The sequence below is a fragment of the Genypterus blacodes genome, unplaced genomic scaffold (assembly GCF_046128005.1).
Source record: "Genypterus blacodes isolate CSIRO-AG114 ecotype Tasmania unplaced genomic scaffold, CSIRO-AGI_Gbla_v1 ptg000055l_1, whole genome shotgun sequence".
NCBI classification, from domain to species: domain Eukaryota; kingdom Metazoa; phylum Chordata; class Actinopteri; order Ophidiiformes; family Ophidiidae; genus Genypterus; species Genypterus blacodes.
In genome coordinates this window covers 4,177,501-4,197,500 of record NW_027466867.1, presented here as the reverse complement: position 1 = coordinate 4,197,500, position 20,000 = coordinate 4,177,501, and the positions used below count along the sequence as shown (strand labels likewise).

The 20,000-nt window shown below is 48.5% G+C and overlaps 1 protein-coding gene across 1 annotated transcript in view; it reads left to right on the top strand.

Moving 5' to 3' along the window:
• atrnl1b (attractin-like 1b) overlaps positions 1 to 20,000 on the top strand; it is a 40,164-nt gene that overhangs the window by 9,324 nt on the left and 10,840 nt on the right. The window contains exons 14-26 of the mRNA XM_076151903.1: positions 1 to 23; positions 992 to 1,179; positions 2,010 to 2,223; positions 2,675 to 2,866; positions 4,995 to 5,231; positions 5,988 to 6,125; positions 7,284 to 7,377; positions 11,477 to 11,529; positions 12,174 to 12,268; positions 12,371 to 12,449; positions 13,620 to 13,777; positions 15,604 to 15,665; positions 18,285 to 18,363. The exon at positions 1 to 23 is cut by the window's left edge and continues 110 nt beyond it. Coding sequence (XP_076008018.1) covers positions 1 to 23; positions 992 to 1,179; positions 2,010 to 2,223; positions 2,675 to 2,866; positions 4,995 to 5,231; positions 5,988 to 6,125; positions 7,284 to 7,377; positions 11,477 to 11,529; positions 12,174 to 12,268; positions 12,371 to 12,449; positions 13,620 to 13,777; positions 15,604 to 15,665; positions 18,285 to 18,363 — 1,612 coding nt within the window. The remainder of the gene's footprint in view (positions 24 to 991; positions 1,180 to 2,009; positions 2,224 to 2,674; positions 2,867 to 4,994; positions 5,232 to 5,987; positions 6,126 to 7,283; positions 7,378 to 11,476; positions 11,530 to 12,173; positions 12,269 to 12,370; positions 12,450 to 13,619; positions 13,778 to 15,603; positions 15,666 to 18,284; positions 18,364 to 20,000) is intronic.

The window sequence follows — 20,000 nt, the reverse complement described above, 5'->3', positions numbered from 1 at the left end:
GTCGGAGTGCCACGCGTTGCCAGGTAGGACGAAAGACAGACACTGCAGCCACATCTATATGACGTATTACACAAAGACACACACACAAACACACACACACACACCTGATCTTATCTGAGTCATTCACAAGCAGCACTATCAAGATTGTGGCACGAACAAGTCAAACATGGAGTCGATCTTTAAATGGATGATTTTTTTTTGTACTATCTGGATCTGATTTGAAACAACTCGAGAAAAATGTGATTTAAAGGCTTTCAGTCATTGAAGTAAGCCATGTGTTCCCTCCTCCTCGCAGGCAGGGATGATGGTGCAGATGTTGTTTATCAGCTGAGGCGCTGTTGAGTTCACCTCTCTCGCCCCCGCCGCCTCCTCCTTCAAAACGTCCACGCCGTCTCTCTCTTTCTCTCTTCTCTCTGTCTCTCTTCTCTCTTCTCTCTCCTCTTTCTCTGTTTTTTTTTTACTCATATTAAAACTAAACGCAGGCGCTCTTAAATAAAGAAACCCCCCCCTGGTAGAGTCTGAGTCAGTCCTCCAGTTGCGCCTTTACTGCGAGTAATGGCGTCCTGGGCGGCTGGCGGAGAGGTTTCGGGGGTGGGAAGAAGCACTTACGCCGAGTTAACACGTTACATTAGACTCGAGTGTCGTGAGCAAACAACAGGAGGGAAAGAGGGGAAATTGACATAATAAATTGCACCTTTTACTGAAATTGACTCGGAGCAAGAGGCTTTCGCTTCTGGGAATTGCCGTAATGCAGGCAGTTATGAGCCGACCGCCGCGATCAAAGCGAAGCCGGCTAAAGACTTTAGAGTGCTGCTGTTATTGAGGATTTAACTGGCGGCCCTCGAAAAAAGGATTTAAATGTCTTCGGCCTTATTGTCTCCTCTAAAGGCGAAACAAAATGGCCACTAAAGATAAATTAACGCGTCCCCACCCCTCCTCTTTGCATCATCCTCTTGTCTTCATCATCCTGTCCTCGTCCTCTCCTCCGCAGCCCAGCAGTGCAGCGAGGGCTGGAGCCAGGTGGGGGAGGCCTGTCTGAGGATCAACTCCAGCCGCGACAGTTACGACAACGCCCAGCACTACTGCAAGAATCTCCACGGCAACATCGCCTCGCTCACCACCGCCAAGCAGGTGGACTTTGTGCTGGACGAGCTCAAGAAGCTCCAGCAGCAGGACAAGGTGCGTTCAGGGACCCTCCTGGGGTTTGTTTTTGTTTTGTTTTCTTTTGTTTGTTGCTGTCAAACTTCTTCCCGCCGCCGCCGCTGTCAGACTTTACTTAGCCTTGTTTCTCAGATGAGGCTGAACTGATGCACCTGGCTATAATAATCACGCCTCATTTAGCTTTGTTTTGACTCGTTTTTACCCTGCGTGCCATTTTGTCAGATGCTCTCAGATTTGTCAGTGTTTTGTACAACAAACCAGGGGCGAATGGTTTGCCGTCTGTCGCATCAATCAACAGGCTTTTACATCTAATATAGCAACTTAGCTTTTCACTTGTCGGCCTCCAGATGTAAACAGAACACAAGACACGTCCTTATTCAGCTGTAGAGTTCATATTTACTGTTTCAACCTGCAAAATCTAAAAGAATAGTTGAATTATTCAGTGATGTTTCACTTTGGGGGGTTCTTTAACACCGAAGCGACAAAAGCAAGTGGCGTCTGGAGAAGAAGTCATAAGTGAGATGAATCTAAGAATATATCTAATCTGTTATATATGTGTTTAGTTAAATGTATTTATGATATGCAGGATGTCATTCGCAGGCTGAACTGTTTTGCCTTTACATTCAAGTTTGAGTCGTTTTTGCCAAATGATCTCAAACGCCTGTCTGCCTCTCAGTCCTCAGTGGTGAATCCGGGGGGGGGGGGCAGTGGCACCTCTGGCTCTAAAAGCACTGCTGCTCTGTTTGTTGTGAAGGTCATCAGAGTGTTTCCTGTGGTGAAATCTGTCTCAAACACTCTGTTTTCAAAGCTTTTTCCATTCGGTCACTCTTGTCTCCGTGTCCCCACAGCGTCTGTCTCCCTGGGTGGGCCTGAGGAAGATCAACGTGTCCTACTGGGGCTGGGAGGACATGTCTCCCTTCACCAACAGTAGCCTGCGCTGGTTGCCGGGCGAGCCAAGCGACTCGGGCTTCTGCGCCTACCTGGAGGAGCCGCAGGTGTCCAGCCTGAGGGCAAACCCCTGCACCGCCACCGCACACGGCCTCATCTGTGAGAAGGCAGCTGGTACGAGACGCACACGCTTTGCTTTACAGAATGACTATTGGCTCCTTAGTGTGCATTACCAACATCTCCTCTCTCTATCTCTCACTCTGTCTCTCTCTGTCTCTCACTCTCTGTCTCTCAACCTCTGTTTCTAACCCTCCCTCTTTTTCTCACTCTCTCTCTGTCTCTCACCCTTTCTCTCTGTCTCTCACCCTTTCTCTCTGTCTCTCTCTGTCTCCGTCTCTCACTCTGTCTCTCACTCTCTGTCTATCTCTGTCCCTCACGCTCTCTCTGTCTCTCTCTCTCTCTCTGTCTGTCTCTCACTCTGTCTCTCACTCTGTCTCTCACTCTCTGTCTATTTCTGTCCCTCACGCTCTCTCTGTCTCTTACTCTCTGTCTCTCACTCTCTGTCTCTCTCTATCCCTCACTCTCGGTCTCTCACTCGCTGTCTCCCTCTCTCCCTCTCGCCCAGGAAACCCCAACCAGAGCGCCCGTCCGTCCTGCAAGAAGCCGTGCTCGCTGCACACCAACTGCGCCAACTGCACCAGCCAGGCCATGGAGTGCATGTGGTGCGGCAGTGCCCAGCGCTGCGTCGACTCCACCGCCTACGTCATCTCCTTCCCTTACGGCCAGTGCCTGGAGTGGCAGACGGGCGATTGTCTCGGTAGGTTTTTTTTATCTCACAGAGACGTCACAGGGCGTCTGAACCCCGCAGTCGCCATCGAGTGTTTGCAGATTGGCATCCTCACGCAGTCGATAGTCATCTCCTGCAGCGGCTCTGTGTGGGTGGAGGACAGTGTTTGCTCCCTGGGATTAGCTTTAAGAAGTAGCCTTTGGTTTCTAAGGGCCAATTAGCAGCGCATATATTATCCTCAGACGGTTAGATTTCCCTGTTGGCCCAGATAAGAGATGCACTTTCATTTTTCTTTTAACACAAGGAGCTGCAAGTTCTGCTCCAGCAAACAGGAGCAGAGGAAGATCTGAAGAACGCCACTCTTAGTTTGTTGTTGTTGTTGTTGTTGTGGTGCAACTGGGGTATTGGAGCATCTGTGCCGAGTGTGTTTAACATCTGAGTTCATGAGTTATGTACATGAAGTTAGCAGGTTATTACAGGAAGAAGTAGGAGATGGAATATCAAAAGCAGAGCATGTAGATTCATATTGACGCAGTGTGTTTGTTAATACCGGTTTGTTGAACTGCTGACTCGTCCTCCGTTCAGCTCGTTGCTTTGGATGAATCACAAGGTGGAGAAATGACTCCAAAGGCTTCACACACACACACACACACACACGTCATCTGAGCGTTCTCCTTCTCCATGGTCCGGCACACACACACACCTTTTGCCCGATGTGTCAGATGGTGGAAACCTCAGATCGCTTTTGTGAATAACAAACGTACGAGAGGCGGCTGTGGTCGCGGTGTCTCAAAGTCATTCGTGTCACACTCCATTCTGCTACTCTGGAGACTTTCTGGACGTCTGTCTCCAGGAATTTGTCTCCTTTTGGCGCGAAGGTCGTCCTAATATTTCTCGCTCATCACTCTGCTTTAAACGCTCTTCTTCCTTTTTGATTCCTCCTTTTCTGCACCAACACCAATGAAAGGGCCTCTCTCTCTCACACACTCACACACACACACACACACACACACACACACACACACACACACACACACACACACACACACACACACACACACACACACACACACACACACACACACACTCGCTGCTGTAAAACGTTCCACACATTCGCCACGTTGAGGACCGACGAAGCCAGACTTGTTGTTGTGCGTCAATGTCAAACCGTGTCTGTGTTGTTCCGCGTTCACAGATATTGATTAAATTGTCAAAACGCGCAAAGAAAGAAGTGGATTCGGTTTCTCAAAGGAGAGATTTTCGCCTCAACTCGCTTCTGTGTTTTGCGGGCGACACACACATACAAACACACACACATACACACACACACACACACACACACACACAGAAAGACGTCCTCATCCAGCTTCTTCTTTTCATGTTCCTGAGAAGTCTGCCACTTGTGTCCTGTTGTCAAAACAAACTCTAAACGGCCTTACTTTGTACTGATAGCTGGTGCCGTCGCCATGGATTCACATCCATTAACGGAATGGCTGGAGATTTGTTTGACATAAACCGAGGTAAAAGCACTCGCTGTTTGTCTCTTTAAAGCCGCCCCGCTGCCGTTCCCCGTCTGTCTGCGACGCTAAAAACTTGACACGGCAATTTAGTGGCCTCAAGAGTTTAGAGTTTGAAGTGGGTTGCCATTTAACGCGTCACATTTAAGCCTTTTTTCCATTGAACTTTCCTTACATTACAGACAAACTTTTTTTCCAGGGGCTCGCTGACACGTCTCGCGTCTCTCATTTGATTTGTTTTCCCTCGGCTGATGTTTATTGGCTGACTCTCGCTCCTCTTATCCGCTCCCACATCTCTGGAGCGCCGACAGCGTGGCGGATAATGAGTTTGTGTTTCCCCACGCCGCCGCATTAGTGCTCACTCTCGTACGAAAGCTCCTGTGTGGGGTTAGAACACGCTGGTATCCGTCAGACACGGGCCAAATGGAGTCACATCTCCTATATAAAAGGTTTACATCCTCCAAAATAACATCTATTTGCTTTTGCTGTATTTCCTGTAGTTAAGAGCAGAAGCATGTGCAGTCATATCTTTGATGTACTTTGAAGGGAGATGGAAGTATCGAGCAACAAAATCTATTCAGAGCAACATCTTCCGCACAAACACTCACTCGTCACTCCCGACCTCTTTTCTCTCCCTTCAGCCCAGAACTGTTCGGGCCTGCGGACATGTGGTCAGTGCCTGGAGCAGCCGGAGTGCGGTTGGTGCGGCGACCCCAGCAGCACGGGCAAGGGCCTGTGCATGGAGGGCTCCTACCGGGGGCCCGTCAAGAGGCCGGCCAAGCAGGGCCAGCAGAGCCAGCCGGGCCAGGACATGAGCCTGGAGCCGGGCCTGTGCCCCCGAGACAAGGGCTACGAGTGGGCCTTCATCCACTGCCCCGGTGAGCCTGCTACTTCCTGTTTCTGTCGGGGGTCGTTTGTCAGAAATGCATCCGTGCCCAGAGGTTGTTGATGTTACTTTACTCGGTATTCCCGTTACATCGTTCCCTATGCAACTAATCCCTCCCTGTTGACTCCATGCAACCTTAGTAATGTGCGAGGAAGTCATTTAATGCTCCCAACCGCAGCATGTAACGCGAGTACACACACGCCAAACGTTGGAACCGGAGACGCTTTCAAAGGCAGCAGCTCTGAGTGTAGAAACCCTGAGAAGTGATTGACTTTCTGAGTCACATGGAGGATTTCTGCTGACGTTTCTGCTTTAAAAGGGAAACAGAAGGGGAAATTGACTGTGGATGGTTTTAGTTTGGGGTTTATTCTGTCTTTGTTCTAAGAGATTTAAAATCAACTTCCCCAAAGATGCAGTGAAGCGTCTCGCAAAGAACGAGGGAAGTGAATTCCTCGTGAATCACAGATCCACACTCGCGCTCACACTAATTACAAAATAATCTTTGTGATTGTGGGCCAGTTTAGTGGCTCATTGACACGCCGGCAGGGAGCTTAACATGAAGGCGGGTACGACTCCCCGGCTTTCACTGAGCATCAACCACCTGCAGGCACGTTCATACTGTAAAGGGCCACAAGGGGGACATGAATAATGAATTGTCCTACACAAACTAGTGAAAGCACAGTTGCATTGTTGCTCTGTTGCTACTCTTCCTCTCCTCACCCTCCTCTTCCTTCCCCCCCCCCCGCAGCGTGCCAGTGCAACGGCCACAGCACGTGCGTGAACGGTAGCGTGTGTGAGCAGTGCCGCAACCTCACCACCGGCCCCCACTGCCAGACCTGCATGCCCGGTTACCACGGCGACCCCACCAACGGAGGCAAATGCCAGGGTGAGTGCCGCGACGAACACACACACACACACACACACACACACACACACACACACACACACACACACACACACACACACACACACACACACACACACACACACACACACACACACACACACACACACACACACACGGACGTTTTGAATCTTGAACTCTTAATGATTACTGAGGTTTGCGTGGTGAATATGGAATAATACATTCTGACCAACAGGGGGCAGTGTGGTGTGTTTAATGGACTCGTACTCATAGTGACTTTATGAGGCTCAAGTCTGAATGTCCAGAAACAATCCAACGTCTCGCCATGGCTCGCTTTAGTTGAGGCACGATTCAATTAAACTTTGTGTGAAATAAATCCAAAATATGTGAGTTCCACTTTTTGAATTTGAATTCCTGAAATAAATGAACTTTTCCACGCTATTCTAATTTGTGAAGATGCACCTGTAGTTACATGTGAAGTGGAACCCTGCAGGTGAGGGGGAATGTTGTTCTTTCCCAGCCTGAGGATGAAACGACTCCACACATTAGGCTGCATCACTGCCGTGCGCTCAGAGTGAAGATGAGAGATTGTTTTACCTAAAGTGGAGCCTCTTATCCAGCATGACTTTGCACGCCGTTAAAATGAAATCCGCCCGGTCCAATAAAGTGGCGAGGCCGCGTGTGGAGCTGAGATATTCAGGGGAGAAACGTACAACAACAAACTGAAGGTCAGGCCATTTCTTTATTTATTAAAGGAACAGGGGAGACATTTTTTGGGAACAAGAGATCAATATCAATTTCGTCGTCGGGATCTCGCACAATTGAGGCGAGCGAGGGGGGAAAACACACCGCAAATGTTTTTCCATTGTCAGCCTCCGCAAACTAAACCTAGGTGACTCGTGGACGTGTCGTCTCGACTCTACGCACCCCCTCCCTCCTTCACTCCTCCCCCTTCCAGTTGAAATTGATATTGATCGTCTCATCAGACTCGGGAGTAAAGCCCACAAACGAGTATTTACAAGAAAATGCCGTGGCGTTCTGCAAACCGGGGGAAAACTGTCCAGGATCATGTGTCGCCGCCAACCTTCACCCGATGGATGCACGTTTTTGTCAGCCATGTTGGAACACTAATCAAAATCATCTCTCTCTCTCTCTCTCTCCCCCTCCCTCCCTCCCCAGCCTGTAAATGTAACGGCCACGCGAGTGTGTGCCAGGTGTTAACTGGCAAATGCTTCTGCACCACTAAGGGGATCAAAGGAGACCAGTGCCAGCTGTGAGTACACACACACACACACACACACACACACACACACACACACACACACACACACACACACACACACACACACACACACACACACACACACACACACACACACACACACACACACACACACACACACACACACACACACACACACACACACTGGACAATGCAAAAGCTGCTCTATCTACTGTACATGTGACGGTTTAGGTCTGGTTTCTGTCTCCAACACGAGTTTGAGACGGCGGTCGCGGGGTCAATAAGCGATTGTGTCAACGTTCTAAATGATATTTCACTTAAGGTGGTGTCAGTCATAAGCCAGTGAGTGTGTGTCTTGGCCCAGTCATCATCGGGGGTGGAGTGATGGAACGCCGGGGGGGCGTTTCAAAGAAGGAAACATTTGACAAGTAAGAAGAAGGATCCACGCGGGTGGAGATGAAGAACACTGGGGACAGGAGCAGATGAAGATGATTTGTGGCGGCGGACACAGATTCAGAGCAGAGCAGTGAGATACATAAATAAGTCAACCAAGAGGAAGAGAGAGGGGAAGAGGAAGCCACTTGGTCATGATGTCGTTGTTGTGGATGTGTTTTCTCTGTTTTTGTTTTGGTCATCGATCATCATGTCTCTATTGAAAATGGAACGCCTTGTAGGGGGCAGCAAGTTTATGGCAATCAAATAAAATATTAATAATAACTTTAATAAACTTTAAGTCGGGGCACCAAAATGTAGGGGCAGCATGTTTAATCAAGTATCGCTATGAAAAGAAATGAAATAACGTCCTCGGGGAACCTCCCCCTTTTTACAAGGGGAAAGGATAGCGTGTTATTGATCCAGGCCTCAAGGATTCACCATAAATTTGGACTATTTCAATTATCATTCTGAAAAGGAGGCGGGTCTTGGGAGCTGTAGTTTTTCTGTTTGTGAACAGAGGGAGCACACGACCTTTAGGGCTCTGTTCCATGCAGGCCCAACAGCTTCCATCTCAAAAGAAGTTATGTACGTCTATCAGTTACGTTTGGAATCTTGCCGTATCCTTTATTTAATTCCATAATGGAATCCAGGATGCAGAAGAGGCAGATTTTCTATTTGAAGTAATTAAAATGGCCCCTAAAGTGGTGTGTGTGTGTGTGTGTGTGTGTGTGTGTGTGTGTGTGTGTGTGTGTGTGTGTCTGAGCGCACAGAGGAGCTCCGTGTAAATGGAGAAGGACCGTCCGGGTGACACTACTGGCCTGACCGGTCTGTCCTCCCGGCCGTTTGTGCTGACTCGCTGTTTCCCCCCTCCCCCCCCCACACCTCTCCCTCCGTCCCTCCTCGTGGACCTTCTCCACTTATCTGTTTTCTGACTTGTAAGCAGAATGGACACTCAGGTTTTTAATACCCCTAATGCAATAAGGGCACCAGTAACGCAGGGGGTCATTGGCAAACACGGACAACACACACACGCACGCACGCGCGTTTTCCATCCACTTTGTGCTGAGATTAAAATCGCTGCGTCTTCATACTGGGTTCACACCGGTGATGCAGCTTTGCTTTGTACAGTCAGCGGCCGCTTTATTAGGTACAGCAGCATAATGGAATATAACACGGTGATGAGGAGGATGATGAAGATGAATATAAGAAACACTACATGTATAACATATTTCACCTAAGTTGTCAGTTAAGACAAGCTCATCGATGAGAAATCCAGGAGACGGAGATGAAGGCCTCTCCAGCCCTCAGTGTGTCCCGTCAAGTCTGAAGTAAATAAATAACATCTCGCCCTGATGACAAGACGTCACATTTATCTCCGGCGGGCAGATGGAAAGCCCGAGCGCGGCGCCGCTCACGTAGCAGGTGGCTAACAGTCGCAGACGCAAACGACTCATTTTCTACCCCACAAAATCCAGCCGGGGCCAATCGGAGGGCCGATCTGCCCCCCCCTCCTACCCGCCGTAACCACGGAGACCGAGGGCCCCCGGTAACTGATTATCATCTGAAGTTTTTTTGCCGCTGCAACACAAGCCGGCGCGGCGTAAATCAATCTTCTTTACTCGCTTCTAACTGGATTGCTGTTCTCATTATCGGCAGCCATTATTTCCGTGCGTGTAAACTCACATTAGTTTGTTTTAATCTCTGAGATCAGGCTGCGTTTTCACATTTCAACATCGTTCAAATTAACACCCGACACAGCACACACTCCTCTATTCAGCCTGGGCCGTGTTGGATTAAGAGGGTCAGAGGGAGTCGCTGCTGTGGCCCTTCCTCTTCTTCTTCTTCTTCTTCTTCTTCCGTTGCCTTATACAGCAAATAGGTGAAATTGCTATTAAGCTGAAGTAATGAAGTGAGGGATGCATGAATGTAGGCAGAGCTGTTTACAGAGCGGTTTACAGACTGGCTATGAGGGAAATGCTTCGTGACAGTGACAGGAGAGGTAAACAAGAGCGGCTACGAGGGAAAATCATCTGGATGCATATTATTCAGTTTGTCTTTGTGCCCGAAGTAACGCTGGAAGCTGTGGGTGTGTGTGCACGTGTGTGTATGTGTGAAGGACGTTGTGCAGGTTCATAGCGTTCATTTCCCCCCCGTGTCTGTGTGTGTGTGTTTTCTCTGCGTGTTAAATCACTTGGGGCACGAGCGCAGACAAAGGTTCAAGTCGAGTGTAGATCAAATTAAGATGAAGCGCAGGGGGATTGCCTGCAGTTCGCACACACACACGCACACACACACACACACACACACATACACGCATGCATGCAGGTGTAGATTACATTAAGATACAGTAGCAGGGAGGGGGAGTCGCTTTATATACCTCACAGTGTGTGTGTGTGTGTGTGTTTGTGCCTTTGTGTGTGTGTTTTACCATCTGAAAAGGGGAAGAGGCTCTAATGGCGTCAGTGACGTCCTGTACGGTTCAAAAACCATCCCACCCTCCTCTTCCTCGGTGGTGTTCGTACCTCTGTGCTGTGATTGGTTGTAGCGCTGCGCTCCTCCTTCGTTGTTCCTTTCCCCTAGTTTCCATTAAAGTGCACCTGCTTGATGGCAAATTGGCTCAGAGTGAACCGCAGCACAGTTAAGTGGTCAGATTGTTTACATATGGCGCAGGAAGTCCTCAGAATATAGAATGACACTCTCAGTGTGCACTACGGCGCTGCTGCGTCTAGTATGTAATGTATATAGGGCTTCAATCAAGGATATACATGAATCCTTTAGATACAGCAGGCCGGCATCGGTGTCTTTAGGGAACAGGATGCGCCCCTGTCAGACCGCCGCTGATGACGGCATCATCAGATAAACAAGGCTTAACACGCACGGCGGTGATGTGTCTGTGTGGCGTTTAACAGTCGGGGCTAAATCTCGTGTTATCGGGGAACCCATCGGCGTTATTTTTGCTTGGGTGAGAAGAATGAGAGCACCTGACAACGGGCGACAAAAGGGCTGCGAGCAGAGGCGTCTGGGTAATTGGCCCGCTGTAAAAAGGCTTTTCACACTTCCTAGCTGTGGGTTAATAGCCTCATTAGTTAGCTTTTACATCTCTGTTGTTCCTGCGCTTACAGCCATTTTGCACTCTCGCTTCATCCCGATTTGTCTCAGACCTCCCGTGCGCGGCGGGGAGGTGACGGTTGGCGGTTTGTGTGCGCAGAAGGAAGGTTAAAGAGGTCGAGGAGAAGGAGTTTGTGGGAGTAGTTTAGAAGTTTCTTTACGTTCTTTAGCCAGGTTTGATCTTTTCCTTTCTCCAACCATAAACACGCGTCTGATCCAGTCACTCTGTCACGTGACCACTCGTGATTCGGCGCCACTCCAGTTTGAGATGATGCGTCGCTCCTTCCCCGGTAAAGAACTAATCCACCTGTTATGTTCTCCGCTCTGAGGAGGAATTACACCGACTCCATCTCCCGGTGTGTAAAGTTAAGTTGCGTGTCGCTGCGTTACCCCGATAAACACAAACACAAACTCTAATTAACTCTAACCGCTTATCAGATCATTTCATCTCCCAGTTTGGTGTAAGAGGCTGGATGAGGAGCCGGCAGCAGCGGGAGCTAAAGCGCTCACAGGCCCATTCTTCCTCTCAAACTGCTCGCACTCTTTCTCATCTTGTTCTCACCCTCTCTGTTTTCTTCCACTGCAGATGCGACTCAGAGAACCGTTACCTTGGCAATCCACTCAGAGGAACCTGCTACTGTGAGTAATTCTTTGCTGGATGGCTAGTTGGTGGAAAGACACACACTCTCTCACACACACACGCTTTTCCTTGATTATTCGTGGTTGTTCTCTCTCTTTTGGCCTCTCCGCTCCCTCTCTCCCGCTCCAGACAGATGGAGCATTTAAACACTTTGGCACCAGGGGTGCTTGTTCAGTGACAGAATGACTTGTCGTGAAAATGTCAAGTGCATCATAAGAAATGAGTGATTGTACTAATCAAGGAGACGGAGGAGTAAAACTCTCTCTTACCCCGTCGCTCAATCATCCACCTACACATTAATTCATCGGAGAAGTTGATTAACTGTTAGTTTGCCTCCACGGCCAAGTACGGAAAAGTGCAGAACGGAGAAGACGGAACGCTGCCTCGCCTGATTTACACTGAAAACACACCGATTGTGGTCTGATCTGATCCGAGTGTGTTTGTGTGTGTGTGTGTATTTGCATGATCTGTGTGAAACTGACTGACTGAAACTGAGTTGTCTCACCTGTTCAGAGTAACACACACTCGTTACCCAGCTGCCCTAGTGGCCGCAATCAGCCAAGCTTCCCAGAAACCGGAAAGGCAGGTTAGGAAATCACTCAGGACTGACTGACCGACTTCTCTCCTCTAACATCACCAACAGACAACCTCCTGATTGACTACCAGTTCACCTTCAGCCTCATCCAGGAAGATGACCACCACTACACAGCCATCAACTTCATGGCGTCGCCTGAGCAGGTAACCGTGGAAACACAGTCCAGAATTGTCTCTATTTAACCTTTCCTGTGTTCCTGATGAAGTTAGTGAGTGTGTTTGTGTTCTGTCCTCCTCCCTCTGAAGGCCAACAAGAACCTGGACATGTCCATCAACGCGTCCAACAACTTCAACCTCAACATCACCTGGTCTGTGGGATCAACAGGTACTTCAACTATTCAGTTTCTCTTCCTGTTTTCTGTCTTTCATTTTGATTCCGAGTGCATTTTCATTCACAATCCTGCAATTAGGCAAATATGACATTAGTTGTTAAAGTGCATTTAATCTAATCAGCAATTATGTGAAGCTATACAATGTCTACAGGAAGTGTCAAAAACAGCAAAACACCCGGCTAAAAACATTTCCTCCTCTATATTTTCCAGTCTAGACCAACAAATCAACAATCCAGACACAAACGGACACAAACAATCCCTTTAAGATCACACAATTACAGTCACTTTAGATGTCGGAAAGTTAGGAAAAGTACTCCATCAGCCATTATTGGACAGTCTAGGATAGGAACCTCACAGAAATTCAAATTAAATTCTCGCACAACGCAACGCAACGCAGCGCAGCCCCGTTTCCTGTCTCCCCCCCCTCTACCCATCTCTCATGATGGCCGCCGTAACCTATTTTTCCCGGAGCACCTGTCTGTTATATTTGAAAATGGAGCGAAAGATGTTGTGCCTCAGAAGGGACCGGAGGAGGGGGGGTCTTCTTTGGGGAGGGGGGGGGTGATTTCAATTAAGATAAACGCGCTCACGTAGCGACACTCGAGCTGTCATTTTCGCGTCTTGTTGTTTCAGAGCCGTGGTTGGGAATGTCAATGTTGGCACGAGGGAGAGACTGTAAGGGAACGGCTCTGGAAAACATTAAGACGGATGGAAAAGAGACATTTTGGTTGAGGGTGTCTTAAAACGCTTAGTGCTCTTCCCCCCCACCCCCCTTTTTTTTTTTCTAATGATGGATGTTGTGTGCCGCCGCCGTCCGATCGCGCCCGACCATAAATCTTGTCAGACGTCTCGATGTTTACTGTGGGTTAAGTGAGAATGTAAAGAGATGGCAGCTTCAGGCTTTGGTGGGCCGTCGCACCAGAATGAAGTGGCATGAGTTTGTGAATACTGTGCATAAATTGATTCAGTCAGTTTCCTGAACCAACAAAAGGATATTAGGTGTAAGGATACACTTCACACACCGACACATAGAGGGGGACATGATTGAGACACAGACCAACAGGGGCTGTGGACTCGTAGCCGTCTTTGCTTTCCCCAAATGTCTCCACAAACTTCTCTGAAATCGGTGGCGTGTAAATCCCCATTTTGTCTTTGTCCGACAGCCGGCACCATCTCAGGCGAGGAGGTGCCCATCGTGTCCAAAACCAACATCAAGGAGTACAGGGACAGCTTCTCCTGCGAGAAGTTCACCTTCAGGAGCAACCCCAACATCACCTTCTACGTCTACGTCAGCAACTTCTCCTGGCCGATCAAGATCCAGGTACGGCCTCTGCAGAGCCCCCTCTCTGTGTGTCGTCGCTCAGTGTGATTTCTTTTTGAAAGTGTGTGATGTTATTATGACAGGTAAGTATGCGTGGACAGCATACTAACCCGCTGGCACTTTAATGTGGTGGACGGGGCTTCAAACGCATTGAGAAGTGTTTAATGACCCCTCCTCCCTCTCCACTCACCCGCCGGAGGTTACAGTATTTGTTATATTGGTTATTTGAGATTTGCAGTAAACAACGTCGTCAACGGAAACTACCGACACAAACATCCACAAACGGTTCCCCCTCTCTCTCTTTCTCTCTCTCTCGCCGGGTAATAAAAAACGCTAGAGACGGCCCGAAGGGAAGATATACGACGATCTGCACCGGCGTGACTGACTGGCTATAAAATGACAGATTGAGAGTGATGTGCGGTGATGATAAAGTGGCGAGGGAGGGGAGGGAAGAGTGTGTGTGTGGGGGGCGGAGGGGAGAAGTCCAGAGAGCCGTCCTCTCTCTCTTTTTTTCGAGACATTAGACACCCGCCCATTGAGCTGTAACATTCAAAAGTGAAACAGCTCAAGACAAAGTTGGTGGAAAACTCATTTGAAGGCGTTGTTGTTATGGGTTTCTACGCTCAGATGTTAGCGGTAAACACTATCTGAGTAATCAATGATGCCCAGCAAACACATTTAGTATTGTGTGTGCGTGTGTGTGATTAATGGAACTATAAATCCTCATGTTAATGTACAATTTGTGTTTTTGGAGCCCGGACACTCCCAGGTATGGATTTGTATATTTGTCCCCCTCCCTGGCTGTACAAGGCCGATGAGCGTAACCATGGCGGTGTAATAACGTCTCCGGGGGTCAGTCAGTGTCCGCCCAGGCTGAGTAATAGTTTCTATTAGATTTTCCCCGGCAAACGGTCACTTACTTGGTTTGAGGAGGAGGCCTTTCTCTGTCTCTGTCTGTCTCCATCTCTGTCTCTGTCTCCTTCTCCGTCCACGTCTCGCCTTAACAATGCCGGGTGTGAGGAGAGTCTGGACTCGGGGCTGAGATGGAGTGAAGTGCCGAATAGGGAGATAAGAGGCCGTCTGAGGCTCATGATGATGATGATGCCGTCAGAGCCACGGATCCATAAAGAGGGGAGAATAGAATTTGGGATGAAGGTGGCAAAGGACGAACAGAGACCCAATATTGCGCTAAATGTTGATACGCCATCTAAAGCTCGCCGGCCGTGACACGACGCCTCACAACGAAGATCTCTGGTTGACATCTTTGCTCTGTGTGATATTCCATGTCATTGTTATTATGGGAGCGCTCAGTTTAATGACGCTCCACTTTTAAGGGAATGGGACAGAACTTCCTGAACTGAACGTATCGATCGGCTTAGGCTGATGAATTGAAATTGAATTAACCCCCGGCGTATTGCTTTGACCCCCGCGGACAAGAGGAGCTGCCGGCGTTTTGATTAAAGCGGTGTCTCTGTAATGTAACGTGTGTGTGTGTGTGTGTGTGTGTGTGTGTGTGTGTGTGTGTGTGTGTGTGTGTGTGTGTGTGTGTGTGTGTGTGTGTGTGTGTGTGTGTGTGTGTGTGTGTGTGTGTGTGTGTGTGTGTGTGTGTGTGTGTGTGTGTGTGTGTGTGTGTGTGTGTGTGTGTGTGTGTGTGTGTGTGTGTGTGTGTGTGTGTGTGTGTGTGTGTGTGTGTGTGTGTGTGTGTGAAGATACATTTTCAATACGCAAGCTTTAAAATGGACCCAGGTTGAATAATAACAATGTGCCTCCATTTTAATATTCAGGCTGATCATGACGCTGTCTCTCTCGTTCTTCTTCTCTCTCAGATTGCCTTCTCCCAACACAACAGCATCATGGATCTTGTCCAGTTCTTTGTGACGTTTTTCAGGTAAGACAGTACAATGTTTACACACACACACACACACACACTGCTGTGTGAGGTGTCCGTCACCTCTCCACTCAGCGCCCCCCGCCTCACACTCCTCCCCTCCCTTACTCGTCGACCTTGTTGGGCCAGTTAATTCCCTCTCGTGTCTCCGAAGTGCCGATTCTCCCTTTTCATCTGTAAATAGCAGTTATCAGCGAAGGAGGCGAGAGCTTCTGCAAGTGACAATTTCAGAGACGCGGCGACGGAAAGCAAAGAGCTCTCCACCGCTGCGGCAAACCTTTCAGTCTCCAAACCCCAGCAAGGACTTCATTAGACAAAGGATGTGCTTATAGTTCAGTGTCCCCATTGTTGAAAAGCCTCCAAACCTAAATTGGATTAAATTTACAGTCGACGTTAAAAATGTATCAGTGAACCGCGTCCAGAAGAAAGAGTTTGATTGAAATGAAATGACTTCATATCAGTTTGGTTTCCATTCTCTCCTCCTCTCTGCCGCTGAGCTCAGAGACTGAGCTGCATTATTGGATGGTTGAATAGAGAGACGTGAGTGCTTGTGAGTCATTTTTGTGTTCTTAAAGTCTCGCTATGGGACAGACATTTGAATAACACCAGCCAGAGGACATGCCAGAGTGTGTGTGAGTTTAGTCTACGTGTCAGAGTGTATGCACGTCTGTCTTCTGTGTGTGTGTGTGTGTGTGTTGTGGATGGACCTGTGTGTTATCTGTGTAGCTGTCAGGGTGGGAATAGGAGACGGGGGTTTGGGCTGGCGGCAAACTCCCGTCACTTTCTGCTCCACAATAACCTTTTCCCTGTCACACACTCGCTTATCGCCCGTTTCAATCCCACGGAATTACAGCCGGGCCCGACCAGATTCAGGAATATCTTGGTAAGGAAAACGAGGAGGGAGGGAGGGAGGGAGGGAGGGAGGGAAGGAGGGAAGGAGGGAAGGAGGGGAGGAGGGGAGGAGGGGAGCTTAATTTATTTTAAATGCCGCTGCCGGCTACTTGCATCTCTTGCACAGGGAGCCATATTCAGGAAGGTCACAGGACAGGTGTGTCGCAATACCAGCTGGAAATGGCATTTAGGGACTTCTTATAATAATAATACATTATTATGAATCGACACAGATAACTAATGCGTCAACACGAGACAGCGGAGAATATAAAACGCCGGTCCCAATCTGGATTTAAAGAGGAAGTGACAGTTGGATGTTGTGGATTGGATTTGTTCTCGCCGAACCGCCAAGGTCGACGTCTCCCTCTCTGACTCCGCCTCCTTTATTTGTAGTAAATCTCACACAGGTTGAACTCGCCCCCATGCTGACCTTTTCCAAACGGTGGCGCGTCCAACCGTGCCATACTTCCACCCAAGGGTAGAGAAGACAAACGGCGTCTCTGAAGGACTTGTGGTGTGCAAAGGCGTGATGTGTTCGTGCTGAATACTCATTTGATACTTGGGACGCCGCCGCTGCCGCCGCCGCCGCCTTGTTCTCCGCCGCGAAAGGTCGCATCTCCCTCGCTTGATCCGTAAACAAAGTTACTCCATATTCACACCCGCCGGCGCCAAAACTTTAAGTGCGTCTTTGTGCCGATTCGTGCCTTTTCTCCTTTCTTACCCCGGGCACTTCCTCCTTTTATTAACAGAGCAGACAGACGGAGGGGAGAAGGGATTTAAGCCTGTTTACTGTCTGAAATACAGCGGGTGGAAGCCAAACATCTGGCCAGGGCTGGGGTTTTGTTTCTCGTGCAAGGACCAACACGCCTTTTCCAAGTTCTCGTCGCTTCTCGTACACGTCCCACTCTCGGCTCCTGTCTGTGGTCAATCAGGGGGGCGGGGGTTTGGGATCGGATGTCCTTTACCGCCCCGTGTGAACAGAGGAAGACTTTCCAGATGAATGAAAGGCCTCGACGCCTTCTCCCCCTCCCCCCAGTCTAAGGTTTCAGATAAATCCCTGTATAATATGTCGGCTTTGGCTACGGATGAATCGGTGTGTCGTGTTAGTAATTAGTGTTAAAATGTATCGATTTTACAGGGAAAGTCGATGTTCCAGGCGCTCGTAGAAACAGCGTAATGTCCCTTTAAGGCGTAATAATCTGTAATATTCCCGAGCCGTCAGCAGGATAATGAAGTAGAATGCCGGGGCAATTAATTGAAGTAATCGACTAGAATATTGGGTTTACGGGCGTTGGTTAAATGGACTCGCCTGCTTTTGTCTTCCGAGCCTTTCGAGTCCGACACGTTTCACTCCGACTCACACAGGCCGACAGCAGACGACGTAATTGTAAATGAGCACACGCGTGTAACATTAGATAGTGATTAAGTCGCGGCCTCACGCATGCTGGACTCTCTCATATATACTTAGGATACACTGGAATCCTATTAATTCAGCCTGTAAATGGCCTTAACTGCATCTTTGTCTCATTTCAGCTCGGCTCAATCCATTTCCTCCTTCCTGTAAGATAAACGCTAACTCAATGGAGAGGCTTTTCATTTGCGTTTCCTTTTACCTTTCTGAAATGAAGCTACGCGGGGTAGGGAGACGCTTATTTAAATGCGGTAACGCGAGACGTTTGGCTCTCTTTGTTTCTGATTTGGTTCTGCTTTTGTCTCCTTTTTCCTCAGCTGCTTCCTCTCGCTGCTGCTGGTGGCCGCCGTCGTGTGGAAGATCAAACAGACCTGCTGGGCGTCGCGGCGGAGAGAAGTAAGTCCCGTGACCGGATGATTCGCTCCAGCAGTTATTTGTCGGAACATTTGCCTCCTTCAATATGTGTTTTTTTTTCTTTTGGGAACAAATGAACTGATGCTGATGCGTCTCTGGATTTCCCCAAAGTTTCCAGATAAATCTCAAAGCAAAGAGCAGATTCTTTTATTTGACTTTCATCATTGGTTCCGCCTGCCAGCTTATCGTTGGATCATCTTTAGCTCACTTCTCTCCAACCTCCGAGTTTGTTTCTGCTCCATTTCTGGCAAATTTGCTGCTAAAAGCCAACAACCACTATTTTGCAAACAAAGAACCTGATGCAAGAAGAGGGTTTACTTATTTAATGTGTTATTGAATGTCTCTTAAAAAAGAAATAGATAGTGATAAACATTAAGATGATTCACATTGGATCAAGAGTTGTAGGGATGAAGAATGCAAACGGAGACGCTGTGAAGGATTCGAGGAAAAAAGTGGGACAGAATGGAAAAAAAAGCTTCATTTTGCGATGGACCTTAGCTAGAATCGCTCAAGACGTTCGCCACCATCCTCCTCCTCATCCTCCTCATCTCCATCTCTTCCCAGTGTATCAGGAAGCTTCAGCTTTGGTGCACGTCCAACCTTTATGACCTCGAACTCATCAAGCTTCCCCGCTCTTCCTTCCCCCCCCCTCCAGGGACGACATTGATAATCACCGGAGCTGAAGTTTATATCCTCTAATTGATATATGAAAATAAACATAAATAATAGCGAGCGTGTCACGGAATAGTGCCTATCCAAAGAATTAAAGTCAATAAAAATTAATGCAGGCAGATGGACTGGCGTCATTAAAATTCCACTCACTTTTCCCCGTCTGCTCTTGGCGTTCCTGTCATCTATTTGTCGCTGCCCTCCAGCTGCCAGACTGAAATAATAATAAAGCCCTAAAAAAAAAAAGTTAAATTAAAACCTTTCAAGCGATTGAGAAGTTTTGACATTCCCAATAAAGGAAGAGATTACAGGGCGACGCGCTCGGCCGATCGATAAGGGTTTTTTGTTTTTTGTTTTGTGGAGAAAGACAAAGTGTTTACCGTCCACCTTTGATGTGTTTTGGTTTTAACGCCGCTCTGGTGCCAAACATAGTTGTTTATACCGAAGAAGTATTTGGTTGGAGAATGTGCCGTCGTGCTCCATTTGAGTTCTTATATTAGTTTAATCTCATTAACGTGGAGATTCACAGAACCTGCGACCTAAACGTGCGTTCTTTGCTCCTCCACTTCAAAGTCTGTCCCCTTTTTTAAACCTCAGCGGGAAGAGGCGTCACGAGTGAAATGATTTCACGTCGGGATACGCGATGATTCAAACGCTGCGGCTCGGCCTTTTAGCGAGGACACGGGGATGAAAAGACAACAGCTGTAAATGCCACAGAGGAGAGGAAAGAGGAGGCGACCTCGCCAGGGAGGGCGGTGGTGACATTTCACCAGATTGTCCGGTGGAGAAAATGCTTTGCACGCCTCTGCGAGGACACGTGGACGCATCTGAACAGAGAGAGAGAGAGAGAGAGAGAGGCACAGCTGACTCCAAATGTGTACCTTTCCCTCCCGTCCCCCCTCTGCTGCCTCACACATTTCCACTGTAATCACACACTTACCACACGGCAG